Source organism: Xyrauchen texanus, chromosome 2 (genome assembly GCF_025860055.1).
Source record: "Xyrauchen texanus isolate HMW12.3.18 chromosome 2, RBS_HiC_50CHRs, whole genome shotgun sequence".
Taxonomy (NCBI): domain Eukaryota; kingdom Metazoa; phylum Chordata; class Actinopteri; order Cypriniformes; family Catostomidae; genus Xyrauchen; species Xyrauchen texanus.
In genome coordinates this window covers 22,393,428-22,406,121 of record NC_068277.1, presented here as the reverse complement: position 1 = coordinate 22,406,121, position 12,694 = coordinate 22,393,428, and the positions used below count along the sequence as shown (strand labels likewise).

Genomic DNA, 12,694 nt, shown 5'->3' with positions numbered 1-12,694 from the left:
GGTACCCTTTACATAGCATTGAATGTTGTTAGGATGTTGACCACATCTGTTCATAACCAGGTTGGTTCTTTGAGGTATTTTCTTTCAGTTCTTTCCTTCTGACTGCTAACCTGTACTCTGTTTACTACTCACAGATCAGCTTGGTGTGGCCGGTCATTTACTTACTCTTCTGGGCCTTCCTGCTGATCTTCTCCCTGTACTCAGAGCCTGTAGTGTGTGGCATTGGTTTGGCCATCATGCTTACTGGCGTCCCTGTCTATTTCTTGGGCGTGTACTGGGAAAACAAGCCCCAATGTTTCAATACATTTGTTGGTAAGTGTAATAGACAAAATTCGCTTTGTTGTATATTAGTGAAATAAAGAGCATTGCTGCATAGTCCTGTTGAAAATGCCAGTATATGTGGTCCCCAGCAATCTGATGCTGGTTTGCTCAATGAGCTTAACCAGAAAGACTACCTTAGTCAACCATAGATAGCTATGCTAGTTCACCAGTTAGACAGCACTAAACCACAATAACCAGCATAAACATTTCTGGACAAGCATGGAAATTCACACTGGTATTTTCAGCAGAGAGCTACTGAATTGTAGTCTTGGCAGAGGTTTTCCAAATTTGGTAAACATTATGTTATGGCTTTTGTATGATCCAATGACTTCATCTGTGTCTGTATAAACAGTCTTAGATTATTTTCAAAATTATTTTACTTGCTGTTGACATATGTGTTGAATTCTTCTCTGTGCTCTCAGATAAGATGACATACCTGGGTCAGAAGTTCTGTGTTGTGGTTTACCCAGCGGAGGACAAGAAGAAAAATGAAGAGTGTGAAGATGAGATGGAGCTGAAGGAACAATCGACTCCACTGTCAGGAGAAGATGTAGAGACACAGAAATCAGCTGACTGCTAAACAGACACATGGAGAGACACACGTTAAATCACTTCATACAGGGTGCCAGCCTTATTTTGATCAACACTGGACATCTCAAATTGTCCACATACCTCTAAGCTTGTTTCTTTAGGCCTTTTTTATAAGGAAGGGGTTGCACTGGAGGGCTGTAGCTAAGCTCGGGAGAGAGTATAATGAACAGAGGCTTGGTGCTCTATACTCAAGTGATTTGGCTATATAAGTCTTAGAACATATTCAGGGTCTCTCAGTTGATATTCTATTTGCAACTGCTTTATTCTCTTTTGTCTGTGCAACAGAATTACAAAATCAACATTTCTGATGACATGAAGAATGCTTTAGAATGTACATAAACACTGTTTTGAAAATGGAATTCAAATTTCAGAAACAATCTTTTTATTTTTGTGAAACACTGGGACTTATCTGAATCTAGGAATTAGACCGTTTTATGGTAAAATGGGCAAATTACATCATGGCCTCAACTGAAATGGCAGTTTTTTTTTTGTTTTTTTTTTTCATTTATTTATTTATTATTAAGTACATTCTAATGTTCTAATTCTTACCCCTCTAATCCCCCTCTATATTCCTACTTTTTTAGTTCAGGTTTGTCACACTCCTCATATTAAGCATTTTTACAAGTCAAAGCTGTTTTTAAATTGACACTCAAATTTTGTTTAAGTATGATTTTGATGTTTTAAATTGTCTTGTAATCATATTACATTCTAGTAGTGTCATACCTGTTATTATTTTATATTGATTTCTCTGATAATTTTCCTGAATTATAGGAAATCAGTTTTTTTTTAATCAACATATATTTAAGGCATATATATACAGTATATATATATATATAAGAACCAATTGTGGTGGTTCAGAGTAGTTTTCAGCCAGGTTACTCTGGTGCTATTACTATTATTTTTTTTGCCTTAATATTTTTGGTAAACCTGTATGATGTTATTGTAGATTTTATTATCAATGTTTAAGAATATTTTGATTTCTAATATTTTTGAAGATAAAATGGTGTCATCATGATGTATTTGACAGAGAGTTCAGGTCCTTTACAACCACAGTCAGAACCCCCATGTTCACTTTTATGCATTGTTATTATTTCAAAAGTATACATACAATTGTTGCTGCAAACTTTTATGTGAAAAACAAAATGGTGGCGCATAACTTGTGTCCGTAATGTTGACATATTTAAATGGAAGAAAAAACATTGTATTGATATAATAGCTATATATTTTTGGTCCTATCCTTTATTTTAAGACAATAAAAGTAGAATATGCTAATGTTCAAGAACTTAAAATCCCTCTTGACAGCCGGGTGAATCAAGTCAAATAGTAAACAATATGTTATACAATCAGAGGTGCAAGTGACTGGAATCAAACTAACAAGCTAATACAAATCTATTATAGACAGGATACAGATTACATTAACATACTGTATTACTCAACAATCAAACTACACATAAAAATTAAGCAAACGCCTTAAAAAATGTACATTTACTTAAAATGTGTAGTATGTTTCTGTAAGTAAATAAGATATGCTCTGTGGAAGAATCCTTGACTTGAGAGCTCTATGTAAGTCACTGTTGTACATAGGGCCTACTATAACTGCATAAGGCTTTTTGTGGTCACAGCGTCTTTTTAGTGTGCCTCTATGTTTATCTCACCTTTACACACACAATACTTATGAAAGTACTAGAAAAAGTGCCAGTTCTGTTCTTGTTTCCGCGTATCTGTAATGTGAAATTGCTGTATAAAAGGCAATATAGATCACTGTGTAATACATGGCCATTTTGCATGAGCTTATTCCCCCTAACATCAAATCTATTACCTTCCCCCTACACAATAAACACTGCCTTTTAGGTCTCTCCTATTCAGATGATAGCAAGACCTGTCATTATCAATAAAAAACTGTCAGCATAATTTCGATAATAATCTAATCTTTGATCATTGTAGGTTACATCAAAAATGCAGAGCTTCGGTTCTTGTAATTTCTACAGCACTGCCTACTGTGTTGCAAACACAAAACCACAATGTCTATTTTTTTATATATAAGATGTGACTTCTGACTGCTACAATTACAGCCTTTCACGGATGGGTTTAGACCGCCGAAAGCCATGCAAGATGAGTTTTCTGTACATTTTCACATGATATTATCACCTGTAACAAATGATTGTATTTTAAATGTCCTTGTCACAACTATATAACTCTATTAGTGAATGACCTTTATAGATTATATTCATATTGAAATGTGTACAGTCTGAAATAATAAAGATGTCAAAGTTCAAATTACCACTACTCATAACTGGGGGGTTTTACGAGAGTCATATTGTTTCCAATAAATGTATTATTTGTTTCAAAATGTATATATATTTAACGATAAATAAATCTGTATGCCGAGACAAAAAAATCAAATTGTTTTCAAGTAGGTATAGCTACCAGGCCGGAGACCATCAAATGAGGGCGGGATCTCCAAAAGAGGTTGGGGTTACAACAAAAGGGGGTTGCACCAACTCCAAAAGGGGGCGTTACTCCCAAATCACGGTTTAGGTTCGTGAAAGGATTAGGTAAGGTGCTCCCTGTATCCTTCATGGCGGTTTGGAGCTCCCGCCCATTCTTGAGAAATGCCTGTAGCTTTATTCTCATTGTTTTTGCTCTACACATTAAATGGAAGTAGGTTTACAGCTGAAGGCCGGAAACCTCCAAAAGAGGGCGGAGTTACTCCAAAAGGGGGTTGCATCAACTCCAAAAGGGTAAGGTTAGGGGCTTCCTATATCTTTAACAGCGATTTGTAGCTCACGCCCCTTTTTGGAGAAAAGCTTGCAGCCCTTTTCATTTAATGAGAGGGGAAAAAATATTATACTACAATGCCCTCTACTGTAGGCACCAAGGCAGGACAACACCAGATTATTGCCTACTTCTATAGCTTCAGAGATGTCACATCTGTTTCCGAATGTATAAAGATTTAAATCTCAGTTTGCAGGTGGGTGATCTGTTCACAAAATGGTGTATAGTAAAATGTGTGTAAAACGTGTGAATTGTAAAAGAATAAACACATTGCTACAACATGCTTAAATGTCAGCATCAGTATTTATTGACAAACTGGTAGTTTTAACTTGATTTCTAACACTCCTTGTAAACTTAACAAAAAGAGCACATATATGCTCTACTCGAATTCAGGGGGATTGACTTTATCAGGAGGAAGATGATGAATGTTCCAAAAAAATTATATAGTGGCTGCCATTCGTCAAACCACAATACGGTTCCAACGGGTTCTTGTGGCATGTGCGAGTACATTGACTGAATATCTGTGGTTGTCAAGGCAGAACTGGTGACTACATAGTTGGGATGATGCTGTTGGGCTGCAGGTGGGACTGCCCACCTCTTAGTGCAAGAACCAGATGCAGCACTGAGCCACCCTGGATCTTGTAGTCTGCTGCTGTTTTCTCATCATTCCTGAGGAAGGGAAATTAATTGTTTGGATTCAGATAAAAAGCTTTCTGGTGATCAGAATAATGAGTATGTGTATATACTGTCTTACATCTGTTTTCCACTGTAAATGAGTCTTTGTTGCTGGGGTGGTATTCCCTCTTTCTCCTCCACTCTCTCTTTTATTCTCTCCACCTAATGAAGATAGACATGTCAATGCATACAAATGCAAAGCACATCAAACTCTATTTTCAGTCAACTGTGCAATAGATAGGAATCTTTTTAGCTAATACACAAACTAAAAATACAATTTGCTATTATTAATTACTGATATAGTACCTTGTCTGTGGGCTCGATGTCAATCTCGATTTCTTTTCCAGTGAGTGTCTTTAAAAATAGTGCATAAGATGGTTAATCTTTATATATCAAAATCATAGACACAAGCTTTCCCTCTTGAACGCACTGTTCAATTACGCTCACACTATTACTATGTTTGTTATCCAGTGCTATATTTTATGAGATGCGTTCCAGAAATAGTTTAATTCGCTCAATTGAGCCACATTACACCGGTGAACTGGACGATAACTAAAAATGCCCGTGCTGAATGAAATTGCTGTTATTTGTTCTTACCTTGACTTTAATTAGCATTGTGACTTCCTCTGTTCTAGAAATATTTAAATATAATAAACTGGTGGTTGAATAATTTGAGACACCTCTAATTAATTATTCGCACAATTTCTCAACGGGATTCGCAGTTCCTGCTTCACTGACAAATAATTCCTACCAGTCTTGTGTCCACACAAAAGGTTCCGAGGTGAACGTGGAAAATAACGTGGTGGTCTCACAAACATTCTATGGGCGGTACATTGGCGAGGAGACGAGAAGGACGTTTTTTGAACGGATGTCTATGGAGGATATGCGTCATTGCGCAGAGTAAACTGTGTTTGTGAGAAAACAGCTCATCATTTAATGAATTGCCCACCTATCCACAAATCTTCAATATGCTTTACACTAAAAATCCGTTTGGAGTGAACTATATGTGGAGAAAACTACGATAAAATTGCTGTTTTAAAAGTAGTTGTCAGTTTACGTCTCTTCCAATTCGTTTGTATGGTATCCGCAAACGGTGACTTACTGTCGTGACACGCAAGTTGACCGTTACGCTCTTTACAAAGTTAAAAAGCGGAGGTTTGCTAAAATCTCTGAAATCACATACTTTGTTGCTAAAATAATAATAATAATAATAGTAGTAAATGCGTTTTATATTTCATTATTTAAATACTTACAACATACTAAATAACATTCAAACGCGTAGTAACAAACTATTTCCTTCAAAGCAATACGCACGGGAGAAAAGTTGCGACAGTTATTGCGACCCTGGGCTTCAAACCAATCCTTTTGTAGTTTTTAACAGAACGCTTGAAATTGAATATGCATGCGACCCCTCAGTAATAAGACTACATGCGCTGTCATTCATATAGGTCCACCCTCCAAAAAGAACCCCATTTGACACCGGAAACCTGCTTTAATCTTTCCCCTACTAGCTCTACAAGTAGTTGCACGGTTCCAGTTAGAGGTAGGATACAATTTTACTTCGTGAAATACATGCAATGAAACATTTGCGGTTTTTTGTAATGAAAAACAAATCCATGCTGTGTCTAGGTGACAGAAAATGAGCAATTATAACACTATGACCTAGATTACTTGACAGCCTGGACATATGCAGAATACATGTAACCAGATGTGTGACCAATATGGGTCCTATAATGATATGTCTGTATGTTGCATTGGTTTCCTGTCATGTCTGAAATGCCATGAGCATTACGTATTACAAATAGTTTAAATGTAGATTGAGAGTTTGCAAAAAGAAATATGTGTTTCCTGTCTCAGTGTATCACCACACCAACCTCTGTAGCTCCAATAAGTAAAGGAGCAGAAATGTATTCTTTCTCTTGTTTTGTTTTTCCACAAACAATGATATCCTGTTGGAGAAGTCTCAAGGCCACCCTCTTCTGCAGCCATGCCACGAATCGAAAATGATGTCAAACTTGACTTCAAGGACGTGCTTCTGCGTCCCAAACGAAGCACTCTGAAATCTCGCAGTGAGGTTTGCCACCCTTGATCTGTAATGTTAAAATAATTTGCATTGTTGGCCCAATTTGAATTAAGGCTCCATTGTATTCACTAATGGCGGAATATCAACCTTCTCTTCGGTCTCAGGTGGATCTCATGCGCAGTTTCACATTCAGAAACTCAAAGGGCAGTTATCGTGGAATTCCCATCGTAGCCGCCAACATGGACACTGTGGGGACATTTGAAATGGCCTTAGCATTACATCAGGTGTGACAGGACTCCCCAAACTCCTCTATTCTCTGCTTATTAATAATGAATTACTGCAGGGACTTGAAACATCATGTTGTTAACAAAAATAATAAAGATAAATAATAAATAAAGAAATTTGAGCTTTTATAAGGAGAGGAAGTAACAGTATATGTAGTGTTAGGGAGTTTATGGATAGCATTTAGTTCTGTCTTGGTACTTTGACGTCTTTAGTCTTTAGCATAAAATTAAAATTCTGTCATAATTTACTTGTGTCGTTCCAAACCTGTATGACTTTCTTTCTTAGGCGGAAAATAAAAGATGTACAAATTATGTTATAGCACTAAACAACTCAAGTTCTCACTTGTACATGTAATGCTCTGTGAACAAGCTTCTCACATGCGCACATGAACGTGTGACAGACATCATCACCTTTATTACTATTACTTGCATTTAAAAAGAAAAATTATATGCCTTTGTTCTGAAGAAAAAAACAACAAAATATTAAAATCATAAAAGAGTAATTCTAAAAAACGAGTGCAATTTACACTTTGCAATTTGCAAAGTTTTCATTAACCACCTTTTTTCTTTTACCTGAAATATATATTAATACTCCAAAAAAAACATATTTTCCCACCTCAGGCACAAAATCCTTACAAATATTATCCTTTTTATTCAGGCAAGGGAGCCTTTCTTGTACCACCCCATTACGGACAATATGTACGCCATTAGAGTAGTAAAACTAGAAATAGATTTTTAAAATCAAATGTTTTCCTAATAGTAAAATGTCCCTTTTATGGAAACCATCAATAGAAAGTCTGTAATTTAATAAAAAAAAAAATATTCATAGATTTTTAATCTTGAAATATGAATTCGACATTTCAATGGCCTCATTGTTGGTACTGGAAAAACAAATTCACTTAAAAAATACAAATGAAGTTACATTTATTTGATTAGTCCACACAACAAGAACATCATCCAACATTCATTTATGTAACATTTCCTTTCCTTTCCATAAAATTGTAACAAAATGACCCTGTGACGGGGTGGTAACTGATGTGACGGGGTGGTTCACTGTGACAGGGTGGTATGGACAAAGTGTTTCTCTACATTATAAACTTTATAAAACTGGGGGAGGGGAAATGCTGTGTTAAAATTGGAGATGTAATGGAAAACTTTGGTCATCCTCTCAAAAAATGAAAAGAGCATCATAACAGTGACTGGGTGAGTCAAATCCACACATCACTCTAGATTTCCATGTGGTGGGATGTCACAGGCTGTGGTGCTTGCATGATTTCGAGCACATCATCAAAGAAATACCACAGAAAGTCATCTCTTGGAGGCCAGAACAACCTGTTGGCACCAACACAGTGCATACATTTTACAAGGGTATGTGTTTCATCTGTATGCATGATTATCCCAGAATAAAGGTCATTGTCGTATATAAGCAGGCACCACTTTCCAATGATATTTCCACTTTCCCAAGCATTTGCTTCTTTTGGCACCTTTTGGGCTGTCTTGTTAAAAGTGAAATGCTGTGTGGTGAAGCACTGACATCTCAGCTGCTTTTGCGTGGAGCACATGCAACTAACTTCCCGGTAAAGGATTCCTCCTGGAGTGAATGTGACCACTTGGTGGGTTTTCATTGTGTATGGCACTGGTGGAATCTGGCCTGGCATCTTTTACATTGCCTGCTTCACTACTTCAGATGCTACATAAAACAACTTAACAGTTGTAGATGTTTCTGTGTGGGCCTTATATAGCTCATGGGCATCGGGTATGTCGCGGCCATTGGTCACCAGCTTGTCTGCTGTTCTTTTATGTTTCTGAAAAAAGAAGTCATACAGGTTTGGAACAACGTAAGGTTGAGTAAATTTTGACAGAATTTCATTTTTTTGTGAATTATTTGTTTAACAGAAACGTGTTTTTTTTTTTATAGGATTATGTTGTTTTCTTAAGTCTGCAGCTGTAAATATTATTTATTGTAATTATTTGTGTTTTCTTTTAGTTTAGTCTCTTTACAGCCATCCATAAGCATTACTGTGTGGATGATTGGAAGGAGTTTGCTACAAAGAACCCTGAATGCTTACAGGTGAGCAAAATCTTTCTCGATTTAATGGTTGATATTTTAAGTGGTCTGACTCAGTCTCTCATTATTTTTCATGCTTCTTTCTTTCTCTCTGTCTAGAGTGTAGCAGTCAGCACAGGGACAGGTGAAGGAGATTTTGAGAGACTGGGGGCCATTGTGGCTGCTGTACCTCAGATTCAGTACATATGTGTTGATGTAGCAAATGGTTATTCTGAACACTTTGTCAACTTTGTGAAAGATGTGAGGCAGAAGTTCCCCACTCACACTATCATAGTGAGTTACCAGTCCAGAACAGATAAACATTTACATAATCCCATTAGCAATTATATTGATATTTTGAAATCCTTGTTTTGTAGGCTGGCAATGTGGTCACAGGAGAGATGGTGGAAGAATTGATTCTTGCTGGTGCTGACATCATCAAAGTGGGCATTGGCCCAGGTAAAATAAGCCATAATTTATTGCAACAGATTCAAAAAGTGTCAAATGCGTGTTACATTATTTTTCACACATAGTTACTCATGCTTGATTTAGCATCTTTTTTATATCTTTATTTGTGTAGGTTCTGTGTGTACCACTCGTAAGAAGACTGGTGTGGGGTATCCTCAGCTGAGTGCAGTCATTGAGTGTGCTGATGCCGCACATGGCCTGGGTGGACACATTATATCTGTGAGACTCTTTTGGTTTGTTTGTGTTTGCTAGTGTCATATAGAAGAGCCAAGTTCTTACATTGGAAATTAATAATAAAAGACCTACCATGCTACTTGCATGCTTTGTGGAAAATTAATATTTGACCATTTTTTTGTCTCTTATGTAGGATGGTGGCTGTACCTGCCCAGGTGATGTTTCCAAGGCATTTGGTGAGTCTCGGTAATACTGCCTCGTAATCATAGCACAAGAATTATAAACCATTTAAACATAATAAATGCCAAGAAAAACAACAAAAACTTAAGGTAAGCGTGTAGGAGACCTTACATGTGATACATTAGCCACATTTCCACTATTGGGCCAATTGAGGGCATGCTAGTGTGGCCAGGGCCAGTTGCATTTCCACTGTCACTTCCAGGGATTCCTAGGGGCCATCAGCCTGCCTATTACTGTTAGGCCAAAGAAGGCACACTGGGGATCGAGATGGGGTCAATGTCAAAGTTAGAGTTTCTCTGAGTCAGGTCTCGCTTTCCACCAAGCACAGACCAAAATAAGCAAAGAAACGGCAGCTTCAGTCTCCACCATGTTCATTTCGAGGGCTAGCTTGTCTCCAGAGTCTGATACCTCATTTTGAACTTCCTTCTTGCTTGTAAAATGGGCAGGGTGTGTGACATTGGCACCAGGGCGGCGTATTAGAAGTGGATTTTAGGGCAACGCTGCTGGGCTATTGGCCCAATGGTGGGGATGCATATTGATTTTGGTCTCGAGGTCTTAGGCTAATGGCCCCGGCTGGCCTGTTGATAGATCTGACCCAGTAATGGAAAAGTGACTATTGTCACATGAGGCTTTGCATTTGATTGACTAATCTGTGTGACCAACAGGTGCAGGGGCTGACTTTGTAATGCTGGGAGGAATGCTTGCAGGTCATTCAGAGAGTGGGGGTGACATCATAGAGAAGAATGGCACAAAGTATAAACTTTTCTATGGCATGAGCTCGGACACAGCCATGAAGAAGCATGCAGGAGGTGTAGCAGAGTACAGGTGAGTACAGCTGAGAGAAGGTATTATGATCTAACTTGTAGATTATTTTATCCTAAATCAGTCATAACAAATCTTGGAATAAATTTAGGGTGGTATAATGGATATGATAAGTTTCTAAGTTTGGTCCTGGCGGACTAGGTCTGCTTATGCTGTTGCTGCTGCAGAGCAAGTACAAAAACTTGCCTCTGCTAGAACATAAACAGACACACTGTGTTGAGCATAAAGTATAAGACATGCTTCTGCAGCTACACAATTGGACATATAGACATTCAATTTCCAGCAGATCTAGACAAGTATTGCTTAGGGGTGGAGGGTTTCAGAGCGAAAACTGTCTTGGCATTCTGCAGTGAAACCAGTTTATCTTCAGACAACTGAGCAATTTAAATGTTACAAACAAGTTTATTGGCTACCAGATTACATGCCAAAGCTTGTAATCTGGTAGACCTTTCAGCTTGCACCATTTGAGGTAATTGGCTTAGTTGATTACCAGCAGCTTGCGCCATGTAGAGTTTCATGACTGAACATGGGATGAATGTTATTTACCGGTATGTTAAATAAGGGGTAGTGGGCAGATGTGGGTAGACCTGAATATCAGCTTTGTTAGCCAGTTTGATTTAAACTGGCTCTCAAAGACAGAATTGCAGTACCTTCTGGACTGTTTAAAAAAAACAGACATTTAACACACACTTGATTCTTATTTTTGTTAGGATTAATATTGTAATTAACCATCATATATGTATTTTAAGGGCATCGGAGGGCAAGACGGTTGAAGTGCCTTACAAAGGGCCTGTGGATGTGACAGTAAGAGATGTGCTGGGAGGAGTTCGCTCCACCTGTACATATGTGGGCGCTGGCAAGCTGAAAGAGTTAAGTCGTCGAACCACCTTTATTAGGGTGACCCAACAACTCAACACTGTGTATGGAAATAACTAAGGCAGGCCATTTCTGAGGTCTAACTGGGTCCTTATTGGGCCAAATCATAACGACAGGTCATTGTCAAAGGTCATATGCATGTTCACACACCTCTTATGCTCATTTAGGGATATATAATTTGTATTTTAGGGTTTGCACAGCTATGAAATTTTCAGTTGAATTTACCAGGAGTTAATAAGAACACAATTACTTAATTTTTCTTGCATTCCATCTATTTTAATTTTTACTTAATTATAATAAAGGACACGGTTAAAAAGAATGTGTTTAATATATTACACCTTACTGAAAGTGTATGTTTTGTGCAGCTTTTTTTTTTTTAATTATCACTGCCTTCAAACTGAAGTTGACTTCTGTTCATTAGTTTTAGTCCAAATGCTCTATTAGAGACTTATATTTTATCTTCAGGTACTATTTTAGAATGTGTTGTAAAGCTGAATGTCTATGCCTGATGTTTTATATTTCTGTAACCTGATATTTTTGATACAGTTAACTATTTCCATGCTATTCACACTCACTGGACCAACTCATAACCTTGAAAGGATTACCAGTGTTATCAGTGTATTATACTATGCTATAGACATCTGTTATACTATATATCACCTATTATCTATATTGTCTCTAGAGTAGACTATATTTTCTATTTTGTAGCATACATTTGAAGACCAAGGCCATGGCATTTTATGCTTAGCATACTATGCACTCTCTTTTGCTGAAAAATGATAGTAGTATTACATACGTGATTGTTGTATGTAACCAACACAAGTGTATTACACACACCTTTGAAATCTTAATAGGTTCCTGGCATGGTATTAGCATAATTGTATGCATTTAGCCCAATTTTATACTTGACACATCTTGATTAACCTTAATAATTGAATCTTTACCTTTTTATTTGTTTTTTACACACTTCATATTTCAGCCATTCCATTGCTGTTACTGTCCTCATTGATTAAAGTGTCTCTGATTGTGAAGTTGCTGCCGGTGCATGAAATGTTGAAAGAAAGTCAGATCTTGGCTAATTAGTGGATGATTTAATGTGATCCATATTGATTTGTATCTTTTGTATTGTTGTTAAATCTGATTGTTGTTCCAAATATGTCATTTGGAATAATTGCACTTCAAATTATTTTAGATTTTAATCAAATGTTAGCTTTCCTGTATTGTATTGCGAAAATAAAACGGTTGCATAAATATTGTAGTTTACCTTAGTAGTTTTTTTACACAGGTACACTATTTAATATTTGAAGCACAAGAAAATACAAAAGTATGTAGACCTGAAATGTAAATACTTTTAGGAAAAATAGGAATGACAAATGCAAGCCAGGCCTTGTGTATCTC

General features: G+C 37.1%; 3 protein-coding genes across 4 annotated transcripts in view; 2 read left to right on the top strand and 1 right to left on the bottom strand.

Moving 5' to 3' along the window:
- Positions 1-3,189, top strand: part of LOC127656434 (large neutral amino acids transporter small subunit 2-like) — a 31,490-nt gene extending 28,301 nt beyond the window's left edge. Inside the window, exons 10-11 of the mRNA XM_052144762.1 lie at positions 135-312; positions 744-3,189. Coding sequence (XP_052000722.1) covers positions 135-312; positions 744-901 — 336 coding nt within the window. The 3' untranslated portion in view covers positions 902-3,189. The remainder of the gene's footprint in view (positions 1-134; positions 313-743) is intronic.
- Positions 3,190-3,982: 793 nt separating this feature from the next.
- Positions 3,983-5,137, bottom strand: LOC127656454 (NEDD8). The gene is made up of 4 exons (XM_052144796.1): positions 4,960-5,137; positions 4,669-4,716; positions 4,442-4,524; positions 3,983-4,356 (listed from the first exon to the last, which is right to left on the bottom strand). The coding sequence occupies exons 1-4, from the start codon at positions 4,975-4,977 to the stop codon at positions 4,236-4,238; spliced, it is 270 nt and encodes an 89-aa protein (XP_052000756.1). The 5' UTR covers positions 4,978-5,137; the 3' UTR covers positions 3,983-4,235.
- Positions 5,138-5,775: 638 nt separating this feature from the next.
- On the top strand, positions 5,776-12,539 carry LOC127656440 (GMP reductase 2-like). Of its 2 annotated transcripts, none has more exons than XM_052144774.1 (10): positions 5,776-5,905; positions 6,324-6,436; positions 6,550-6,669; positions 8,657-8,740; positions 8,837-9,010; positions 9,094-9,175; positions 9,297-9,403; positions 9,552-9,594; positions 10,264-10,423; positions 11,170-12,539. In XM_052144774.1, exons 1-10 carry the CDS (start codon positions 5,791-5,793, stop codon positions 11,354-11,356), a joined length of 1,185 nt encoding a protein of 394 aa, XP_052000734.1. In that variant the 5' UTR covers positions 5,776-5,790; the 3' UTR covers positions 11,357-12,539. The 2 variants fall into 2 exon arrangements, with proteins under 2 accessions (XP_052000734.1, XP_052000742.1); XM_052144782.1 differs by having other exon boundaries at positions 5,885-5,905; positions 6,321-6,436.
- The last annotated feature ends 155 nt before the right edge of the window (positions 12,540-12,694 follow it).

Bases quoted from the DNA above. Each gene is read 5' to 3' on its own strand.
- LOC127656454 (XM_052144796.1), bottom strand. The intron at 4,525-4,668 runs GTACTATATCAG...TATCTTCATTAG, and splicing joins ACATCGAGCCCACAGACAAG to GTGGAGAGAATAAAAGAGAG. The intron at 4,357-4,441 runs GTAAGACAGTAT...TCCCTTCCTCAG, and splicing joins ATTTACAGTGGAAAACAGAT to GAATGATGAGAAAACAGCAG.
- LOC127656440 (XM_052144774.1), top strand. From the start codon at position 5,791: ATGCGCTGTCATTCATATAGGTCCACCCTCCAAAAAGAACCCCATTTG. The intron at 6,670-8,656 runs GTGTGACAGGAC...GTTTTCTTTTAG, and splicing joins TGGCCTTAGCATTACATCAG to TTTAGTCTCTTTACAGCCAT. The intron at 9,404-9,551 runs GTGAGACTCTTT...TCTCTTATGTAG, and splicing joins TGGGTGGACACATTATATCT to GATGGTGGCTGTACCTGCCC.